This window comes from Arachis ipaensis, chromosome B2 (genome assembly GCF_059453495.1).
Source record: "Arachis ipaensis isolate K30076 ecotype BB chromosome B2, ASM5945349v1, whole genome shotgun sequence".
NCBI classification, from domain to species: domain Eukaryota; kingdom Viridiplantae; phylum Streptophyta; class Magnoliopsida; order Fabales; family Fabaceae; genus Arachis; species Arachis ipaensis.
In genome coordinates, this window is record NC_142437.1 from 125,620,725 (window position 1) to 125,640,000 (window position 19,276).

General features: G+C 33.5%; 1 protein-coding gene and 1 pseudogene across 4 annotated transcripts; one reads left to right on the top strand and one right to left on the bottom strand.

Annotated features, from left to right (window-relative positions):
- Window positions 1–5,700: 5,700 nt before the first annotated feature.
- On the top strand, window positions 5,701–16,906 carry LOC110268251 (cysteine-rich receptor-like protein kinase 1). 3 transcript variants are annotated; one of them, XR_002356381.2, is made up of 4 exons: window positions 6,063–6,276; window positions 6,482–6,676; window positions 16,015–16,550; window positions 16,770–16,906. XR_002356381.2 is itself a non-coding variant. In XM_088504406.1 (3 exons), the coding sequence occupies exons 1-3, from the start codon at window positions 6,210–6,212 to the stop codon at window positions 16,494–16,496; spliced, it is 744 nt and encodes a 247-aa protein (XP_088360532.1). In that variant the 5' UTR covers window positions 5,701–6,209; the 3' UTR covers window positions 16,497–16,687. The 3 variants fall into 3 exon arrangements, 1 of the variants encoding a protein (XP_088360532.1); XR_015905054.1 differs by having other exon boundaries at window positions 6,063–6,255; XM_088504406.1 differs by lacking the exon at window positions 16,770–16,906 and having other exon boundaries at window positions 5,701–6,276; window positions 16,015–16,687.
- Window positions 9,520–12,642, bottom strand: LOC107628094 (kinesin-like protein KIN-14C; annotated as a pseudogene). Its single transcript, XR_015905053.1, has 12 exons — window positions 12,504–12,642; window positions 12,232–12,370; window positions 11,689–11,838; window positions 11,424–11,552; window positions 11,210–11,345; window positions 10,985–11,094; window positions 10,729–10,890; window positions 10,440–10,644; window positions 10,136–10,217; window positions 10,003–10,024; window positions 9,768–9,872; window positions 9,520–9,659 (listed from the first exon to the last, which is right to left on the bottom strand). The product of XR_015905053.1 is annotated as a kinesin-like protein KIN-14C (transcript).
- Window positions 16,907–19,276: the final 2,370 nt, after the last annotated feature.

Here is a 19,276-nt window from a genome sequence, read left to right on the forward strand (position 1 = left end):
TCTCACCCAGTCTTTGCCATCCAGAGATAAACCATTTATTAACTCATCAGGGTCATTTTCGCCCTTCATCCTTTCATCAAAACTGGGCTCTCTGAAAGGTATTACTCTTATTTGTAGAACCCTCATGATCGCTGCAGGGCTGAAGTCCACATCAACTTCCCTCACATAACTCTTGTAAGGGGGCTGGTTTTGCTTGGCCTTATTGTATTTGCATAGAACTCCCATATCATAGTTGCATTTATGTCTGTAAGAAGTTCACACAGGAGTTTCTATCTTCTCTTTTAGTTATTTCCCTCATTATAGGGTATTCACCTTCCTTCAATTTGAATCCAATCTCTTGAATGACTTCTTTCTCCTCCATCCACCCATGATATTGCAACTCATAAAACTGAGATTTAAATCTCTTTTTATCATAGGTGGGTGGTTTAGCGTCAACTGGTTGCTTCCCTTTTCTCCTTCTAGAACTTGGTGAGGCCATTGAATGGATAAGAAAGAGCATGAAAGAAAACCTTGGATAGAACACGGCTTAGGATGAAAAAAGAGGAAACTGGGCACAGTGTGATGTTCTTGGTTGGAAGAAGAGTGATGTAGATTGTATGAAATATTATATGAATAAGGCAAAGGTGTGTGAGTAAAGGAGGTGTTACTTGCCAATTTATAGTAAGGAAATTAGTTATTGAAGCAAGACAAAAGGGTTGGTGGTTCGGTCATATTGCAATGAAGGGTGAGGATTGAACAAGTATTTGTGAAGATGTTGTTGAGACAGTGAGAATGAACAGTGTGCATGTAAAGTTGGGTAAGGATAAGGATCACCTCTTCATTGGGCACACGGGTTCGGTTTTCTAGGTGATGAGCCTTCCCCACCATTGTGCAGATTTGTGCTTCCCAAGGAGCCATTTCCAAGCACATGTGACATGCTTTTCACCTTTGTAATAACTGTACTGCATGGTCTTGTCATTTCTCTCAATCTTCTCTTCTTCATACTTATCCACCTTAACAAAACAATAAAATTTGAGTTCAAAGAGGTGGTGGTGAGCAAGTGAAAATTAATAACTAGATAAAGAAAATTAAAAATTTTGGCTACGTGTTCCTTATACGTGAATAACTAACCGTGCCATATGTAAGTAAACACAGCTTTGGTGGACACCAAACTTGTTTTTCATAAAATAGTTCATGTGAAATCCAAATCAATTTCTGTCATTGTTAGTTTATTCAGCATAAGGAACATATAAAAGACATGAACGATAAAAGAAAAGGTAGTGCAGTAGTTTGAACAAAATCAAGTTGAGCCAAGAAGTATAAGGTTTACAAAAGAAGAATGTCTAAAACCGAAACCAAAGCTTACAAGACTCAAGAGTAGGATTAAAATACTTTCGAATGCATTACTCATGAAGAGTGAAAAACCTTTCAAAAACTATTTCACGTTTTCAAAGAAAAAGGTGCGCAACAAACACTTTGTAAAAGAATATCAAAAGTATAAATGTGGCATCCTTTAATACAATTTCTTGTTGAAATAGATTAGGTATAATTTTAAAACAAATTGAACACCGATTTGGCTAAGAACAAAAATAGGGCAATTTACGCTTTTAAATAAACTGGCCATCAATATTACCAGAATACACAATTTGCAAAATAGATACCGAAATGCATTTTTTCCATAAACTATGTAAACCGTGACAGGGATATTGCGGTTTACAAATGCACGTAATCCGCTATAGGGGTATCGCGGTTTATGTGTGTTTTGGGTTTCGTGCATAAACCGCTACAGGCGTGTCGCGGATTATGCTTTATCAACTTTGCCTATAAATACCAAGCAAGATAGGAAGTGGGTCATTTAAAGAGAATCATTTTTATTCTTTGATTGATAAGATGTATAAATTACTATAAAATGTGATCACTATTGAATATAATTTGCCTATAAATACCAAGTAAGGTAATCACTATAAATTAAAAGAACCTTATTAACTACAAAAGTAATTACTATTGAATATAATTTTAAATATCAATTGTAAAATCATCTAATAATAATATTAAATATTAAATTCAAGGACATATATAAAAAATAGTATAATGCACAACTATATTTTGTGGTAAAACAAAATCTAAAAAGAATTGCATTTAATATAATATAAATAATTTAATCTAATAATTGTATTAAATAGACAAAAATATACATAAAAAAATTTGCAATGCATAAAAATATACATCAAAATTCATAGGTATCAAAGTAGAGTCGAAAGATTAATTTTAATGGACAAAAGTACAATTTAAACCTTACAAACTCACTAATAGTATGCATAATATTCTTGTCCATTGAAAACAATCTTTCTTGTATATTTTGATATTTACAATCTTTTATTCTTTTGTAAGTATTTTTGTGTACAACAAACTTTTTATGTATGGTTTTGTTCATTTACTCTAAAAGAATATATATATATATATACCTAAATCTAGTAAGACACTTTTGCATATATTTAAGAAGGGTTTAGTGAGTATCTTTTCCTCGATTTAACATTAGCCAACTCCTCCAAAAACACCCAAAATACCTGTCCTTCCACCATCATTCCTCTCCTCCTGTAATCATTCATCAATAATCTTCGACCATTTAATTATTATATTCATTATTTACTAGCCCAAAGCAATAATAAATATAATAATGTTAGTAATATTATTTTTTATTAATTTAATATTGATGATAATTACTTATAATAAGAGTATATAAATAGTATATCAGATTAACCACAAAATAATTTTTTCAGTTTTCTATTTTTATTTATTTAAAATTTTAAAAATAAGAAGAACCAATTTTATTTTTACTAAAAAATATTTTATAATTAACCTGATATACTCTTTATATACTCTGCTATAATTAATTATTATCATTATTAAATTAATAAAAAATAATTTAAATAACAAATAATATCAATATTTTTCACTTTACTAGTACATTATGTGCCATTCAAAATCAAAACACGTAAAAATAATTAGTAACTAAGTAAATAAAGAAATGATTTAATTGAAAAAGACACCATCTAATGATTTAATTCAATTGAAATGTATTCCGATCAAATAATGAAAATGATTCCTTTCAAATGACCCACTCCCTATCTTTCTTGGTATTTATAGGCAAAGTTGATAAAGAATAAACCGCGACACCCTGTAGCAGTTTATGCACGAAACCCAACGCGGATTATGTGATGTTTTTTTCCAACGTAATCTGCGACACCCTTGTAGCAGATTACGTGCATTTATAAACTGCGACACCTTGTAGCGGATTACGTGCATTTGTAAACCACGATACCCTATCCCTGCCGTGGTTTACATAGTTTATGAAAAAAATGCATTTCGGTATCCACTTTGTAAATTGTGTATTCTGGTAATATTGATTGCCAGTTTATTTAAAAGGGTAAATTGCCCACAAAAATATTTTCTCAAATATTTTAGATAGTTAGGTGCACAACCTGATCAAAAGTAATCATAAAACTTGGAAGAAAATTAAATGCTTGTTCAAAAATTCTCAAAGTTCATATTCAAATAAGCGTGTATAAAAATTTATAGCAAGGACGAAAAAGGAAGTTAAACTCTATTTAGAAAAGAAAATCCGAGGTAAAATTTTGCTTATAAGTTAAACTCTATTTAATTAGAATTTTATTATAATTTTTATTATAATTGAATATTTTATAATTTGAAATTAAAGTTCCAGTGATAGAAAAATAATGAAAAGTTATATCATTTAATTTGAATAATTAATATTGAGTTTAAACTAATTTTATAAAATGTGTTTAATATGTTCATTTTATAATTTAAATTTGGAATAATTAATTGAACTTAGTAATATGCTGATAAATATTGTTCTTAAATATTTTTTTAATGAAGTATATTTAGTTTTAAAATTATTCTATCCTCTAACGGTAACTCTGATAGTAAAGAATTTGCGCCAAGTTTTCTATTTTTTCTCTAATTATTACCAGTGACTTTACCGCCAGAATAGCGAATCAAAGGTAAATGTTTGACATGACAAAATAGTTTTAATTTTCGTCTGTAAATCCTATAGTAATCTGACGATAACATGCGACGCTAAATCTGACAGAAAATTCGATGGTACTAAAAAATTTTCTTGTAGTGATTGTCTCATTGGAGGAGACATTGGATCCCCACTCAAAAGGAGTTTGGACCTTGCATTCAAACCCAAATCATCAGTTTCAAGTAACCTCTAGAACAGTATCAAATTAATTTATGAGTTTAATTTTGATGCATTAATAATGTAAAGTGTTAGAATATAATTAGGATCAATTAGTATTATTTAGTATATTTGAATATTTATTATAGGAGATTACATATTTACTATTACGATTCTCTTAGTACCTATAAATACTCATTTATATTGTATCATTCTAGACAACTTGAATCACTACAAGAAAATGGAATATTTATAACAAAAACTTTGTAACAAATTCAAAATTGTTACAAAAAAATTATTTTTTTGTAACAAAAATTAGTAATTGTTACATAATAATAATATTTTGTAATAACAATACAATTTGTTACAAAACGTTTTGATATTTTGTAACGATTTGATATTTTTGTTACAAATTATATTGGCTTTTGTAACGAACCAGTGTTTTGTTACAAAAATTTATAATATTTTGTAATAAAAGATGAAGTTGTTGCAAAAGTTCAAAATATTTTGTAACAAAAAATTAATTTGTCACAAAATTCAATATTATGTGTAACAAATTATTTGTTTGTTACAAAATACATGAATTTTGTAACTAAAAAAATTATTTAAAATGTTAAAATCTTTAAGATAATTTTATTTTGTTTCAAAAATTTTATTTTTTAAAATATTATTTGTATTAATTAATTATTTTTTATAAAAATTTAAAGATTAAATAATTAATTTTTAAAAATGATATATATTATTTTATATTTTTTTATAAAATTAATATATAATTTTTACTAATATTTAAGTCTTAAATGTTGATTAAAAATTAATTTTTTTAAATTAAAAAAAATTCATTATTAAACATAAATAAAAATAGTTTAAATTTAAAAATAAAAATAAATATAAAAAGTAAAAACTCTAATTCTAACTCTCACATTCACTCCTCATTCTGCTGTTCGCTGCCCTCATCCACTCTCATTGTCTCTACGGCTCCACCTCTCACACTCAAAGTCGCCCTCTTTCTCTAATTTAAAATAAATTTATAACAAATATTATTTTTTGTTTTATTACTACTCTAATATTTAATATATTTTTATACCTAAATAAATTTTTGAAAAACTTACGTAAGAGTAAAATATAGGACTCTGATTTTTTTCGTCCCTCTACTAATCCTAAACCCACCATAATCCAACACTCATCGTTAAACCGACAAGACCTTCGATTATTAGAAAATAAATAATAAATTATTTATAATTTATTATAATTGTTCATGATTTTATTTTTAAAAAAATATTTACTAAAAAGTAATTAAATTAAAGTGATGAGATTTTAAATTTAAAATTAATTAAAATTCATATAATTTTTATAAATATTTAGATATTTTTATTTAAAATTTAAAATTTTAATAATTTAATTACTCCTAATTTTATTAAAAATATTTATTTTATACCTTAATTTTATTAAAATTCACAAATAAAAACCTAACTAACCCTCACCCTTGCCCTTTTTTTCCCAGCCGCCCCACACACACACACAGACCCTAAACCATACACACACACGGAACTGAAAGAAAAGGAAAGAAAAGGAAAGAGGGGGGAGCTTGAGGGGGGAAGAAGGAGAAGGAAGGAGAGGGGGAAAAGGGGAGACGGCGGCGGTGGATGTCACTGCCACCGTCGCCGCCGTCTTGTCGCTGTCGGGAGAGTTATAACGCGAGGGGAGAGAGAGACGAGCTCGCGAGGGAGTAGCGTCGCCGCCACTGGAGGGGAGCCTGGCTGTCCTCGTCACTGCCAGCTCCGTCGCCGTCGTCACCACTGCGCGAAGCCGTCGTCGCCGTGTCACCATCGATGCTTCTCCTTGTCGTTTGTGGGTTGTCAACTCTTCTGCTTCTGCTGCCATGCCGTAGTCTGCCCCTCCGGACGTCGCTGCTTTTGATTCGTGTCCTGTCACTCGGATATGCTGCAAGAAGCTATCAGAAAGTGGCATTGATGAGAAGAAGCACAAACCCTCCACCAGCAATACCACTGCCTCTAAATCCAAGGACAGAATGGAAGATTACAATTTTGCTATGAAGAGGATGATGAGGAATCCTTGTGAGTATCACCACGATCTGGGTTAGTTCCTCTTTTTTCCTATTTGTTAATTATAACTGCCAACTGTTTGATATAATGATGGGTTTCCTTTGTTAATTACTTGCATTTTGTATAAGTTACTAGAAGGAACAGTTAGTGCTGTATTAATTTGTGTCTATTATATAAAAGGCATAGCACAGTAATATGATTGCTGCTGCTGATGCAATCTGTGATTGATTTATTTCAGGTATGAATTACACACTTATAACTGACAATCTCATTGTGGGATCCCATCCACAGAATCCTGAAGACATTGATCACCTCAAGAAGGAAGAGGGTGTGACATACATTCTGAATTTGCAGCAAGATAATGATGTAGAATATTGGGGAATAGACTTGAAGATGGTGTCACGAACTCGATGTTTGACATATGAGGAAGCCGGTAAGTAAGAAAGCTGCAAGCCTGCATTTCAGTCAATTTTGTTGAGAAAATAGACTCAATAGTGCCTGTTTTTGGGGTAAATAATTTGATTACGTTCTAAAGTTAATTGTTTATGGTTTCAGTCCTTGAATTCATTTAATGTTATCATAGTTTCAATTGGTGTAATATGTTGTTGGAAATGACATAAATACCTTTTGAATAGTTACTTGTGTTTATAGTGATTGCATTGTGTGCATTTGTTGTTGAATAATTTCTCACATTAAGTTGTTATTGCTGCTCTATACTTGCTGTTGGTTGCTGCTGATTTTTCCCCCTCATTGCTTGCTTGTTGAATGATTACTAAATTCAATGAGAAAGGAAATGCTACTGAGTTATTGTTGTTTGTGTTGGAATAGATGATGGTTGCTGAACTGAGATTGGTTTTATTGATAAATCTGAGATTGGTTTTATTGATAAATCTGTTGCTGAAATTGTTTAGTTTGGCTTGATTGATTTTCTGTTGAATTAATGGATAAACTGCTGTGCCCCTGCTGCTTGCAAGTGTAATGGTTATTGACTTCAATAAATAGAATGCTGCCTGAATCCATTACCTTTGTTCATTTTACTGTTTTGGGTGCTGTATGATGGGCCATTGATTGCTGTTCTGCTGAGTGCTGCTCTGCTCTTGCTGGTTGGATTGGGTTTAATTGTTTCCTCATGTTTTCTTGCTGGAATTGGCTTATTTACTTGCTTCCTATGAATTCATTATGATTTTTTGTGTTTTTAACTGTCAAAGAATTCATATGGAATTTGAATTGATTGATTTTGTGATTCAACTGAAGTTACTGAACTGTGAACTTTGTTGAATAATTGTGAATAATTATTGTTAGTTAAGCTGTGAAGTGTGAACTACTGAAGAGTGAAAAACTCTAGTAGTTCACAAAACTTTTGAATTCGAATATGGTATTAAAACTTACCACAAAAACATCTAAAAACCTGCTTTTTTTTTTTTATCGTTCACGCGATCAATGTGAAAAGGTAATTATTTTTGTTAATGTGACGTTATACAGTTAAATGCACATGTAAAACTACTTTATATTGACCCGTGTATCAAAATTAAATTCTTTAATAAATAGGAACTTTGGCTAGAAGCTTGCAACAATGCTAATAGCTAATGGAACTGTTGGAAACTTGCTTCTGAAACTAAATGATGTATCTAACTTACAGCACTATTGCTCACTTTTGGCAGAAAAGTGGTCTGTTTCCTCTGTTTTGGTAGGGTAGACCAAAAGCAAGAAAAGATATTTTATTTTATTTTTTAAAATTTCTAATATTGAACTCTTTATCAACTTCATTCACACTCATTCTTTGGCCTTGAATTTTGGTATTTAACTCCACTTTAACTTTGAATTTTTGTTTTCCATCTTTAGATTGAGTTTGTTATCAATACACTCACTACCTCTTTGTGGAATATAACGTACAAATATATAAATAATACAATTCAACACTAAATAGTAAATACTTGTTGGTTTTTGAAGCCATTTCTAGTACTAGTATGAACATTGATTAATGAGTTAGTTAGTTAGGAAGTTGTTATCTAAACTAGCTTCATGAGTGATTAGGTGTAATGAACATATTCAAAGTGACATATTTAAAAAATGAAAAACCTCAAAACATGAAAATTTGTACATGTATGTATACATTTAATTAGTTAACAAAGCTTGAGTGATTTCAAAGTATTCTATTTTTGTATGTTTCTTTGGATCGGGTATTTGCACCAAGATTGGATGATTATCCAATATCAAAGACATTTGGACAATGTGCCTCAGACAAATTCCATAGAGAGGGTCCATGCACACAAAACATATGATTTGCATAGAGAGGGTCCATGCACACAAAACATATGAGGTCCATGCACACAAAACATATGAGGTCCATAGAGAGGGTCCATGCACACAAAACATATGAGGTCCATGCACACAAAACATATGATTTGCATAGAGAGGGTCCATGCACACAAAACATATGATTTCTAAGATGTGGTTCCAATTTTAAGGGTTGGAAGCCTCAAACTGTCGAAATCTATTCCCAACACTTAGAACATCATGTTACTTTCAATTTCAACACTTTCATTCCCAATGACAATTGGTATGGTTATAATTTCTGCCAAACGCCGCCTCCGTCTCCTCCGCCACATCCTGTTCCTCCTCATGACGATTCTCCTCCTCCACCATCACCGTCGCTGCCACCACATCCTCCTCATCATGATGAGCCTCCTCCTCCACCACCACCATCACCATCACCTCCTCCCCCATCTCCTCCCCCTCCACCACCATCACTGCCTTCTCCTCTTCCACTGTCTTCTTAAAACCATTTGTCCAGTCAAATTATATATTTGGTTGTAGGACTTGTTCTTAGTATAATTTGGATGTAGCTAGTTTAAATTTAATTTGATGTACTATGAATATGTAGTATGACTTTATGTCTCTTTAATTTGTAGCAACGGAACTCAATTTATAATCTAGGATGTAGGGACACTATATCTATATCTATGTGTTGTACCGATATAAAATCTTTTGACAAAAAACAAAAGAATTAGGTACTGGTGGTAGGCCATACAAATGCATGTCCGGCGGTTTGCATGTGTTGCAACCAACCCTTGAAATCAATTCCTGAGCCTTTTGATTTGGATTTACCCACCATTATTGAAACACATCATTCTATCATGATTCAAGATACAAGAAATTTGACCACTAACTCAATTGTTCTTGGTAGTCTGAGGACCGTGTTGGCGGCGTGTGGCCGTCTCAAGTTGATGCTTTGGAGCTGGGGTGGCAGCAGTCTTTGGAGTTGGGGTGGCAGCAGTCTTTGGATGCTTTCGAATCCCTTCACAGCCATGGACTCTGTCCGCAAAACGAAACGAGCAAAGCGACTCGCTGGCTGATGATCGATCAGGTGCAATGTTGACAAACATCAATGTTTTTGAATCACCTCTCAGGCATGGCTGCAATGCACATGCATACAACATAGAAAGTTTAGTATGAGATGGACGTATATATAGTATGTAACAAGGTTAAGAAGAAGGTGTGTAACATAGTGCAGGTTAACATACTTGAAGAAGGTGTGTAAGTGTTGAATTCCTGAAAGGAACATGCGCCTCTTTCTTTTCCAAAGCCAATATTACATCTCTCAAAGATGAGAGACTTTTATTGATAAACTGAATGTTGCAGCAAAAGAAAATTAGTTATTAACTCTTTTTTATTACAAGCATTAATTACTGTTTTGTTGAACAATGCAAATCAAATTAAACCGGTCCCCGGTTGATTCACTCTTTGGAAGTCTTTCACCTTGTACTTGTTGTTCAGTGTTCTACACGCATCAGAAAATAAAGTATTAGGAAAAAAGAACAGTACAAAGATTTACAAGTGTGTCTCAGAATGAAAAATAAAAGTTTATCGGTGTGTATTAGGAGTCAAGTACCTCGTTTATCCCACAAATACGTAGAGTGAAGATAGAATGACTTCTCGATGATAGGTCTTTCATCTGTGTCCTTCCGACAGTCCTGAAAGAAGAGAAAGGCCCCAAATCTTAAGTTATAAGTAAATTGTAGAACAAGAACAAAAATGTATGTATTATGTATGTGATTAGCTGGAACTTGGAAGAGAACAATATTTCATTTGGAATTCATGTAAAAGAGTACACAGGTTCTTGCACATCTCTCTACTCAAGAAATTTCGTTCAAGCATTATATTGGAGGATCCAACAGATATAAACCAAACCATACCTGCATTGCGCAGCCTGTTTTAGGAGTGAGGAAATCTCGTTCACGCTACAAGCATCCACAGTGGTTAGGTCAGAAACGTGTGTGTTTCCGTTTGCATTTTGCTTTAGATACTTCTTGCACTGTTCCTTCGTGTCTGGTCAATCCCACATGGCCTATTTGATAACAAATCCCTGATGTTCTCCATATATATTTCCAAGCTTGATGCCTACAAATGTTAACAAAATATTTCAGCTCCCATTCGTAGGTATAACCACATGAAAACCAGGACAAAGTATACTAGGTACCAAACCTGCATTTTGTACTTCCAACCCTGATCTTTCAGAGATTGACTAGTCTGGAATATCTGTTCTAGCAAACGTGGTATGAGCCCTTTCAAATCTGGAGCATCAGGCCTGCCCATCATAGTGTAAGTTTTGCCAGCCCCTGTTTGGCCATATGCAAAGATACACACCTGCCATAACAAGCCATGACCCTCTTGTCAATGCAGTTTGTACCAAAAAGAAAAGCTAAGTGTTGAGTATGCCATGGCAAAGTAAAAAATCAACCTTGTATCCATCAAGTGCACTCTGCACCAGCTCGGATATCTCTAGGAATACGTCATTCTGAGAAGCATCGTGATTAAACACCTTGTCAAATGTAAAAGAGTGCTTCTGCCCTGTTGATCATCAACGATGGCATTGTTATACTTGTTTGGAAAGCATAGGCACTAAGTGAAAATCATAACAAATAATAGTAGCAGAGAGAATGGTCTAAGAAATTTGTGCATATACCATTTTGAACCAATTCAATTCCGCGGCCAAGTGCCGCTGTTGACAGAGGGTAAGAAACCACCATATCAGTTCCTGTGCCATCATTTGGTAGCAAAGGTCTCACCTGGCAGAAGACACGAATATTGCCTTTTAGCTCCTACAATTTGAAAATTAGAATAATGACTATTGGTTAGAATGTGGAGATGATACCAATTACTTGGCAAAAAAGTATTACCAGAATGGTGTTGTGCAGTATTTTCCTCTCCTTCTCTCCTTCAACTATTTGAAATTCTTGATCTTTTACTTTCTCCTTCAGTTCACATATGATTCTCTTCTGATCTTCAGACATAGACATAGCATCCATCTAAAAGAAATAAAATAGATGTTGGCATCAAATCTAGTAATCAAATGAGGAAAATATATATAATACCATTTAATTATTTCCAATAAAATTTTAACAAAGCCACAAAATGTGATACTTTTAAGTCAAATTGACCTACCTTAAACTTCTTCTCAATTTCCAGCTGCTGTACCAGTTCGAGTATCCTTTCCTTTTCTTCTCTTCTTACCAACTTATCTGATTCTTCCTTTGCAATTCTCTCTTCTAAATCATCAGAGATTCTCTTGTTCCGTTCCTCCATATTCTTCAACTGAAAAACATTGAGTATTTAATGAATAAATAGTTGGTCTAGTGGTATCAATTTCTTATAACATGTCAAAGGAAATGTAAGTACTATGTAACCTTTTAGAAACAGCAGCCAAAGCAACAAGGTAGAAAAATTGAAGCTTTCTTCAACATCAAATTGTTAGGAATTTGAAATCATTAGACAGTTACACTAAAGAAAGACATCCCTAAAGAAAGACATCCCTATTCACGGATAATACTCTGCATCTTGGATGCCTCAGCGTAATAATAGTAGAATTCAAGGAAGCTAGCATTCAACCACATATTTAACAAAAATCAGATATTTTCAACAAAACATCCAATCAACTTATCAGTTGTCACCTTAAAAGTCCACAAAGTCAAGAGAGAAACACAATACCAATATCATTGCACTTCTTTTGAGCTGCCTCTAGTTCAGAACCAAGCCTCTGCTTTTCTTGGGCATCTCCTTCTTCAATTTTCATAAACCAGCTAATGCAAAGCTTAAGCCGCTGTATCAGATCCTGCTCCATCTTTTTCTGCAAAACGAGTTGGGAAAACACTATGAAACTAAAACACCAGCATAACAACAACCACCTAAGTACTTCAGCAAAAAAATAATTGTCAAAATAAGATCCAAATAACACAAATTCATTAAGATTGTCAAATTACCTTTATGTTCTCATTCAGCAAGTCCTGTACCTCCTCCTTTGTGAATTCCATGGTGCCACACTCAGAGGGCTTCGAGCTTGTTGAATCCGTTGGAGCATCCACGGACCTTTGGGCGCATAAGTTTCGCCACTTATCCTTGAGATCCGTGTTTGTTCGGGCTTTGGGAAACTTATGCGCCCAACTCCAACGGATTCAACAAGCTCGAAGCCCTCTGAGTGTGGGTTTCTGCTGGCCCTGGGTGTGAGAGAGAGAAAAGGGTGGGGGTGGGGGTGTTATGCGCTGGGTTTTCCTTTGCTTTTTTTTTTAAACGGAGCCGTTTACTTGGAGGAGTGAACCGGTCCTTTTCAAAACCGGTCCGGTTCAGTCGGTTCACTAATTAACCACCGATTGGACGGTTTTCTCACCGATTTTTTGCTGGTCAGTTTTAAAGCCAACCGGACCAGCTAGAAGATCGATTCCTGGTTAATTCGGTTGAATCAACCGGTCCGATTCTCAGAACCTTGCTTACTAAGATCCAATTATTCTAAAATTTCTGCAATTATTCAAAATTATTCACAATTATTCAATAAACAACAAAATTCAGTAGTTCGTACTTCACAACTAACAATAATTATTCACAATTATTCAACAAAGTTCACAGTTCAGTTCAATAACTTCAGTTGAATCAGTTTACACTTCACAGTTTCAACTTCACAGTTCACACTTTGCAGAGCAATAAAAAATCAGTAAATCACATAGTTAATAAAAAAATTACCTAGAGCTAGAAGCTAGAAGCATCAAACAATTATTCAATAAATCAGTAAATTAGAAAATCAGTTCACACTTCAGTGACTTCATATGTTTTGTGTGCATGGACCCTCTCTATGCAAATCATATGTTTTGTGTGCATGGACCCTCTCTATGGAATTTGTCTGAGGCACATTGTCCAAATGTCTTTGATATTGGATAATCATCCAATCTTGGTGCAAATACCCGATCCAAAGAAACATACAAAAATAGAATACTTTGAAATCACTCAAGCTTTGTTAACTAATTAAATGTATACATACATGTACAAATTTTCATGTTTTGAGGTTTTTCATTTTTTAAATATGTCACTTTGAATATGTTCATTACACCTAATCACTCATGAAGCTAGTTTAGATAACAACTTCCTAACTAACTAACTCATTAATCAATGTTCATACTAGTACTAGAAATGGCTTCAAAAACCAACAAGTATTTACTATTTAGTGTTGAATTGTATTATTTATATATTTGTACGTTATATTCCACAAAGAGGTAGTGAGTGTATTGATAACAAACTCAATCTAAAGATGGAAAACAAAAATTCAAAGTTAAAGTGGAGTTAAATACCAAAATTCAAGGCCAAAGAATGAGTGTGAATGAAGTTGATAAAGAGTTCAATATTAGAAATTTTAAAAAATAAAATAAAATATCTTTTCTTGCTTTTGGTCTACCCTACCAAAACAGAGGAAACAGACCACTTTTCTGCCAAAAGTGAGCAATAGTGCTGTAAGTTAGATACATCATTTAGTTTCAGAAGCAAGTTTCCAACAGTTCCATTAGCTATTAGCATTGTTGCAAGCTTCTAGCCAAAGTTCCTATTTATTAAAGAATTTAATTTTGATACACGGGTCAATATAAAGTAGTTTTACATGTGCATTTAACTGTATAACGTCACATTAACAAAAATAATTACCTTTTCACATTGATCGCGTGAACGATAAAAAAAAAAAAAGCAGGTTTTTAGATGTTTTTGTGGTAAGTTTTAATACCATATTCGAATTCAAAAGTTTAAATGGATAAAAAAAATTCATATACATGATTATATTTTTAAGAAAAAATAGATAAAAGTACATCCGAATTTTCACACGGTAGGCAAATATCTCCCTCAATTTTTTAATGAATCATTTATATACATCAATATACAATTTCGTTGTCAATTCTACCTTTCCGTGACTTGACTAATTTTTTCGACAGTAGTGGAGGCCAGACCAGGTAGCACAGTAGTGTGTGATGTGGCCATTTTGGGTGACACAATGGAAAATAGAATTATTACATTATAAAATTTGTTGAAATAAATATAAAAAAAGGGCATAATGGAACCACTGTTCATCCTCTTCCTTCTCCAATTTCTTCGAACCTTAAAGAAGTAAAAACCCTAACACAGTAATAATCTAACAATTCTATTTTTCACTGTGTCACCTAAAATGGCCACATCACACAATGCTGTGCCACCTGTCCTCCACCATTGCCGGAAAAATTACTCAGGCCACAGATGGCTAGAATTGACAAGGAAATTTTATATTGCTATGTGCAAATGATTCATTAAAAAATTGAGGGGTACATCTATCCACCGTGTGAAAATTCGGACGCACTTATCTATTTTTCCTATTTTTAATATGAGTAAAAGCATATTTTCCTTTAGTATTTTAGTTTGGGTTCTTCGGAAACATTGCTATAACCACATGACATTTTTATTTTCCAAAATAAAATAAATTAGTAAAGTTAGCATGTAATGAGCAACACATATAACACTGAATACCCATGATTCTGAGTTCAATTTCTGTTGTTCCTACCTTATTATACCTCCTAAAGCAATATATAACTGAATATTTTAATAAGAATCCAATCTTTTAGCAGATTAAAATAAAATAAATGAAAAAAAAAAAAGAAAAAACCTGGTTGCCATGAGCATCTCCAAGGACAATACTAATCTGATCTGTAGTAAACTTTGGTGAAGAACAACTTGTATTTATTGTTCAAGTAAGAACAATTCTTTGCACTCCTCATCTATCCACACAAATAAATAACATTTAATTAATACATAGGAAATAACAAAAAAGAAGTCCTTTTTTGTTAATAAAACTTATATTTTTTTTATTATTTTATTGGATTCCATGAAAACCCAATTATCTGAATATAGCCAACACTGAAAGAATCATCAGCAGCATGAGGAATAGTTTTGGAGTCAGAGACCAATCCAAAGGCAAAGAAGAGAAACAGAACAAGATGAAGAACAACAACAACTTCTTTCATATTCATCTTTTTTTCTTTAAAGAGAAAGAAAAAAGAATTTCCCTCTTAAAGAAACCTTGGCCAAAGAAAAATTATGAATAGGGTTGTTGTTGAGAGGAATTATGAAAGAAAATGGGATATGGGTTTGCATGCACAAAACTCAATGCATCTCCTTTAATTTAATAATGCAAATACAAAAGCTGAAACATTTCCAATGAATAAAGGACAAATGTGACATTATTGTTCTTCTACAGCTTGTCAATTACTCGCTCTTATGGTCACAGTTTTTTTAAAAAATGTGGCCTAAAAAAATTTATGGTCACGATTTTGGAGAGTGACCTCAAAGGGTCTATGATCACGATTTTTTACTGTGTCCAAAAAAATCATGGCCATATATCCAAAATGTTGTAGTGATTAAACATGAACCATATGATACACTATTAATCTTTACAAGCTTCTTGTTTATCCTGAACCTTGTTTCTTTTCTCAGGTATAGCATATCTACATGCATACAAGGCAAACAAATCGGCTCTTGTTCACCAAAACATCTCTGCGGAGAAAGTACTCGTCAATCAGCGATACAACCCGCCGCTTTCAGATTCCGGCCTGTACAAGCTTCTCACTAATGATATTATTTTCTCTGCATTAAAGGCCAGTGCTGCCAAGGGTTATTTGGCTCCCGAGTACACAACTACAGGCAAATTCACAGAGAAAAGTGATGTGTATGCTTTCGGAGTGCTTCTTTTCCAGATCCTCACAGGGAAGCAGAAGATGACTAGCTCGATACGCCTTGCCGTGGAATCCTTCAAGTTCGAAGAATTCATTGACCCGAATCTGCATGGCAGATTCTTTGAATACGAGGCTGCTAAACTCGCAAAGATGGCATTGCTTTGCTCCCACGAGTCTCCCTTCGAGAGGCCAACAATGGAAGCCATTGTTCAAGAACTCAGCAACTGTAGTAGCTGTCTCTGATCAGAGTAACCAAGCTATTTTGATTATCATACGATCAAGACATAGCTACTCATGGTAGTGACATTGATTATGTGTCCTTAACTAAGGACTACCTTGTTCTATGAATGTCTAGGACAGTAGGTTGTAGTTTGTAGCCTGTTATTAAGAATTTCTTGAATTTCTTTTCTCTAATCATATGCTATTTTGTCCAATTGTTTTTGCTTTGTTTATTTTATGTGTTTATGTTTATGGTGAAATGATGAATGGCTCTATTCTGAAATGTCCTTTTTACAGAGACAAAGCATATAACCAAAAGGAAAAACCAGATATATCTCCATCAATGGTGGAAGTGTGCACATAACATCATCATGATTCATTGAATGAACCTATCTGCACGTTTTTTGGTAGTCCCCTCCTTTTTAAGTTGTGGCTGAATCAGGTTATATGCTTGAGCCTTTTCTTTTGCTTTCTACTTCTGTGGCATGGCATTAAAAATAATATAATAAAACTAGAAAAATATGCAGATAGTAACAAATGACTGTTAATATATACTTGTAATTTCTTTGGGTATGAATTTAGATCTATGTATCTGAATATACAGTTAAAGAAATATGCCAAAAAATTTCAGACAATGACAACACAAAAAATGCACCGAAGGAGTATAGTAGTGCAACTTTAACAAATTTTATTGTAAATCACTTAACAGTTTCTCTATGTAAATCACTAGATAGTAGTTTAGTTTTTATTTAAGAATAATTTATATATTATATTCATTTATATTTAGTATTATTTAAAATATTTTTATTATAAAAAAATTAAACAAAAAAATTTTATTAAGAGATTATAATTTCAATTATTCGGTTCCAATTGATTAGGTTTCAATTGTTGATATTTTAAGGAGTTTAATTATTAGATATTAACAATTTGAAAGTGTCATATAGTTTGTGAAAATACAATCGATATTTGATTTTTTTTTTCTCATGTATTTATTACAATAATAAATCTAATGATCAGTTTAATTGGTATTAAATTAGGATATTAAGAATCTCATAATTATATATTAATTATGCTTCTATTTAATAATATATATTATATGTTATATTTAATAATTTAATAATTTCAAGTATAATAATTTAATAATATATGTTATATTTAATGATTATTCATTGTGAGAAGTTATTCTAGGTATGATTTTGTATAAAATATATCTTAAAAATATTTGATATAATTTAAAATATTTCTTTTTCTTAATAGTTATACATTCTTAGAATGTCTATGGGTAAATAGAGAAAAAATAAAGAATATTAAAATAAAATCATACTTAGGGTTTTTTAGGGTTTTCTAGAGTTTTTAGGATTTTTTAGAGTTTTCTAGGGGTTTTTAGGGGTTTTTAGGGTTTTTTTAGATTTTTTAGGATTTTCTAGGGTTTTTAGGATTTTTTAGGGTTTTCTAGGGTTTTTATGTTTCTAGGGTTTTCTAGGATTTTCTAGGGTTTTTAGGGTTTTCTAGGATTTTTTAGTGTTTTCTAGGGTTCTCTAGGGTTTTTAGAATTTTCTAGAATTTTCTAGGGTTTCTAGGATTTTCTAGGGTTTTCTATGGGTTTTCTAGGGGTTTCTAGGGTTTTCTAGAGTTTTCAAGGTTTTTAGGATTTTCTAGGGTTTTCTTGGGATTTCTAGAGTTTTTAAGGGTTTTAGGGTTTCTAGGGTTTTTTGGGTTTTAGGGGTTTTAGGGGTTTCAGGGTTTTTAAGGGTTTTTAGGGTTTCTAGGGTTTTTGGGTTTTTAGGGTTTATGGATTTGGGTTTAGGGGTTTACGATTTATGGTTTATGGTTTAGGGTTTATGGGTTAGGGTTAGGGTTTAGGGTTTAGAGTTTAGGGTTAGGGGTTTAGGGTTTATGGTTTATGGTTTAGGGTTTAGGGGTTGGGGTTTAGGGGTTGGATTTAGGGTTTATGATTTAGGATTTAGGGTCTAGGGTTTAGGGTCTAGGGTTTATGGTCTATGGTCTATGGTCTAGGGTTTTAGGGGTTTAAGGGTTTAGGGGTCTATGGGTCTAGGGGTCTAGGGTCTATGGTCTAGGGTTCATGGTTCAGGGTTCAGGATTCAGGGTTCAGGGTTCAGGGTTCAGGGTTTAGGGCTTAGGGCTTAGGGCTTAGGGTTTATGGTTTAGGGGTTAGGGGTTAGGGGTTAGGGGTTAGGGGTTAGGGGTTCGGGGTTCGGGGTTCGGGGTTCGGGGTTCGGGGTTCGGGGTTCGGGGTTCGGGGTTTAGGGTTTAGGGTTTGGGGTTCGGGGTTCGGGGTTCGGGGTTCGGGGTTCGGGGTTCGGGGTTTAGGGGTTTAGGGGTTTAGGGGTTTAGGGGTTTAGGGGTTTAGGGGTTTAGGGGTTTAGGGTTTGGGGTTTAGGGGTTTAGGGGTTTATGTGTTTGGGGTTTAGGGGTTAGGGTTTAGGGGTTTAGGGTTTAGGGTTTTATGGGTTTAGGGGTTTAGGGTTTTAGGGGTTCATGGTTTTAGGGGTTCAGGGGTTTAGGGGTTTAGGGGTTCAGGGTTCAGGGGTTCAGGGTTCAGGGTTCAGGGTTCAGGGTTCATGGTTCAGGGTTCATGGTTCATGGTTCATGGTTCAGGGTTCAGGGTTCAGGGTTTAGGGGTTTAGGGTTTATGGTCTAGGGTTTAGGGTTTAGGGTTTAGGGTTTAGGGTTTAGGGTTAGGGGGTTATGGGTTTAGGATTTAGGGTTTAGGGTTTTAGGGGTTTAGGGGTTTAGGGGTTTAGGGGTTCAGGGTTCAGGGTTCAGGGTCTAGGGTTCAGGGT